We start from the raw sequence: 3,223 nt of genomic DNA, 5'->3' as shown, positions 1-3,223 counted from the left end.
TAATGAGCATGTTTGTTGGATTTTGGGACATTTCTTTGATTTGGGACGTTTCATGCATTTTATGACATTTTACAACATTTTACAGGATTTTAGGACATCTGTAGGATTGTAGGATGTTTCTCGGATTATCGGACCAGTCTGGGTTTTCAGGATTTCTTGACCTATCTTTTGACATATTTCGTGTTTTAGGATTTTTGAAATTTGTGGGAATTTTAGGACATTTCTCGAAATTTAGGACATTTTAGGACATTTCTAGGATTAATGATGTCTCTTGGATTTGGGGACATGTCTAGGATTTCAGAACGTTTAAAGGATTTTAAAGATTTTTAAGGATTTGTGGATGTTTCAGGGATTTGTGGATGTTTCAGGGATTTGTGGATGTTTCAGGGATTTTATGACATTCAGAGTATTTTAGGATGTTTTGATGAGTTTGCCGGAGCAACATTGTTCTTCTTTCGTGTGCAGCGGCAGCGGCGTCTGGCCGACAAGAGGGAGAGTGTGCTGAAGTCTCTGAGAGGTCTGCTGACGGCCGGGAGAGGAGAGGACGGGACGGAGACGAGCAGGAGCTCCCAGTAAGAAACACAGACACATAATCCAGTAAATCAAAGTGTTAAAGGACGATTTAGCAGGATCAAGGACCAGTGAAAGACTCATAAATCTACCGTACCGTACCTCATTTACATGTTTTGTTTTTTGAACATTTATCAGGAAAACCAGAGATGGAACAAAGTCGAAGGTGGAGGTTAAAAACACGAGAAGTCAGAGGACATCTGAGAAAGACTCGACCGTCCACAAAGTGATTAGTGGGAAGATCGTCAGCAGGAGAGACGAGGAAGCAGGGGACAACAGACGGAAAGGAAGAGCTGAAAGAGACGAGGGGAGGACGTCCACCGAAAAGACAACAGCAGAGAAGAAGAGGGAGGCGAAGAAGGACGACCAGAGAACGGAGCAGGACAAGAGGCCAGACTCGAGTAAGACCGCAGACGACGCAAAGACGAAAGAAGACAAGAAAGAGGAAGAAAAGAAGGACGAGAGGAAGATCATCGGAAAGATCGTGAAAGCGACGCCAGGACAGGGAGCGAAGGTCCAGGTGAAGACGATGATGGGAGGAACGGCGGTGGCGACAGCGGAGGAGGAGAAGAGGAAGAAAGAAGAGAAGAAGAGTAAAGAAGAAAAGGTCGAGGACAAGAAAAAGAGCTCGGAGACGGTGAAGGAGAAGACAAAAACGGGAGGAACACCGGCGGTGGCGACGGAGGAGAGGAAGAAGAAAGAGGTGAAGACAGGTAAAGACGAAAAGTTAGAAGACAAGAAAAAGAGTTCGGAGACGGTGAAAGAGAAGACAAAAACGGGAGGAACAGAGGAGGAGAAGAAGAAAAAAGAGGAGAGGAGTTCAGAGAAGGTGAAGACGATAATCGGAGGAACAGCGGCGGAGGAGAGAAAGAAAGAGAAGACGGGTAAAGAAGAAAAGGTAGAAGACAAGAAAAAGAGCTCAGAGATGTTGAAGGAGAAGACAAAAACAGGAGGAACGGCAGAGGAGGAGAAGAAAAAGAAAGAGGAGAAGGCGAGTAAAGAAGAAAAAGAAGATAAGAAGGTGAAGGAGAGGACGTGGAGGTCTGAGGAGAGGAAATCTGAAGATAGAAAGACGGACAAAAGCGCTGAGGTGGAGAAGAGGTCTGAAAGAACTCGAGCGGACGACAAAAAAGACGTGACGGAGGTGGAGAAGGACAAAAAGGGCAAAACAGATCAAGAAATGACGAATAAGAACGATGCGGAGCAAAAAGCAACCGCGAAACCGCAAGAGAGGAAAGGCGAGGCGGAAAAAAAGTCGACGGGAGAACAAAAGGAGGAACCCGAAAAAACGGACAGAAGATCACAGGAGGAGAAAGAAAGCGAGTTTGAAAAGCTGAAGACGAGCGAAGACAAAAACAGCGAGAAACCGGAGAGCGGATCACCAGAGAAGAAGAGCGACGGAGAGCAGACGAAGAAACCGGAGCGCTCCGAAGAGACCAAACCACAGAAGAAGAAAAGCGACAAAACAGAAGGAGCAGCGGAGGAAAAGTCGAAACCTGAAGAAGCCAAAGTGCAGAAGATGGGAGCAGAAGAAGAAGAGGGCGGGGTGACGAAGGTGGCGGCGAAGCAGCCGAAGAGTTTGATGATGACGCTGACGGACTCGACGCTGCACCGAATCCACGGAGACATCCGGATCTCTCTGAAGACCGACAACCCCGTAAGACACCGACGCTTTTTTATTCTCGTTTGTTTATTGAATCTTGTGTTTGAACCGAGTTTGTTTCGGATTTTAGGACATTTCTCGGATTGTACGACATTTATTGGATTTAAGGATGTTTCTAGGATTTTAGGAATCTTCTCTCATTTCATGGCATTTCTACGATTTTCAGGACGTTTCTGTGGTTTTAGGACATTTCAAAGATGTTTAGATGTTCCCAGGATCTTAAGATATTTTTAGGTTTTAAGGGCAGTTCTAGGATTTTCCGATGTTTTTAGGACATTTGAAGAATTTTAAGACATTTCTATGATATTTGGACATTTCAGGGATTTTAGGACGTTTGTAGGATTTTAAGTCGTATTAAGTTGGACATCTTTGGGATTTTGGGACAGCCAATCATCTGTGGTTTTGACGGACTCAGTTCTGCTTCACCCCAGACTTAAAATTATTTTTGTCTTTTAATCAGTAAAAGCTGAATCATAGCTGTTTAAGGTTTTTTAGGCGTTTTCTTTTGTTTCCATTTTATCTTTTCTCTCGGGCCGACACAGCAGCGTTCCCGCTCAGAATAATCAGTTTGTGTTAAAAAAAATTTAACCCACATGAACACTTTTCTTTTTCTGTTGTTTCTTAGTTTGTAGTGAATGTCCTCCTGACCCTCATGTCTTTGTGTCTTTCAGGACATCAGTAAGTGTCTGCTGGCGTTGGATCAGCTCAGTATGGTTTATGTGACGTCTAAACACGTCCAGAGACACAGCGAGCTCATCGCCACTCTCAGGAAGGTACACAGGAGACACTGTGACATCACTGACGGTTTTGTGGACTGGAAAGAAAAAAATTAAAATCCAAGTTCACGCAGTGTTTTTGTCTGTTTAAGGAGTTATTATTGAAGACAAAAAGGAAAAATATCAATATAACAGCTGACTTAAGAAAGGTTATGAATCTTTTAAATCTGTACGGACTGATAAAACTTGTATATGAATGAATTATTTTATTTTC

The 3,223-nt window shown here is 43.6% G+C and overlaps 1 protein-coding gene across 1 annotated transcript; it reads left to right on the top strand.

The window, feature by feature from the left end:
• Positions 1-161: 161 nt before the first annotated feature.
• LOC121963928 (golgin subfamily A member 6-like protein 22) lies at positions 162-3,068 on the top strand. The gene is made up of 3 exons (XM_042514166.1): positions 162-572; positions 709-2,227; positions 2,905-3,068. Exons 1-3 carry the CDS (start codon positions 379-381, stop codon positions 3,064-3,066), a joined length of 1,875 nt encoding a protein of 624 aa, XP_042370100.1. The 5' UTR covers positions 162-378; the 3' UTR covers positions 3,067-3,068.
• Positions 3,069-3,223: the final 155 nt, after the last annotated feature.

This window comes from Plectropomus leopardus, unplaced genomic scaffold, assembly GCF_008729295.1.
Source record: "Plectropomus leopardus isolate mb unplaced genomic scaffold, YSFRI_Pleo_2.0 unplaced_scaffold13286, whole genome shotgun sequence".
NCBI classification, from domain to species: domain Eukaryota; kingdom Metazoa; phylum Chordata; class Actinopteri; order Perciformes; family Serranidae; genus Plectropomus; species Plectropomus leopardus.
The sequence above is the reverse complement of the archived record's forward strand: the minus strand, read 5'-3'. Positions and strand labels throughout refer to the sequence as shown.

Coding starts and splice junctions, on each gene's coding strand:
- LOC121963928 (XM_042514166.1), top strand. CDS start 379: ATGTTTCAGGGATTTTATGACATTCAGAGTATTTTAGGATGTTTTGAT. Junction 573..708: donor GAGACGAGCAGGAGCTCCCA/GTAAGAAACACA, acceptor AACATTTATCAG/GAAAACCAGAGATGGAACAA. Junction 2,228..2,904: donor CTCTGAAGACCGACAACCCC/GTAAGACACCGA, acceptor TGTGTCTTTCAG/GACATCAGTAAGTGTCTGCT.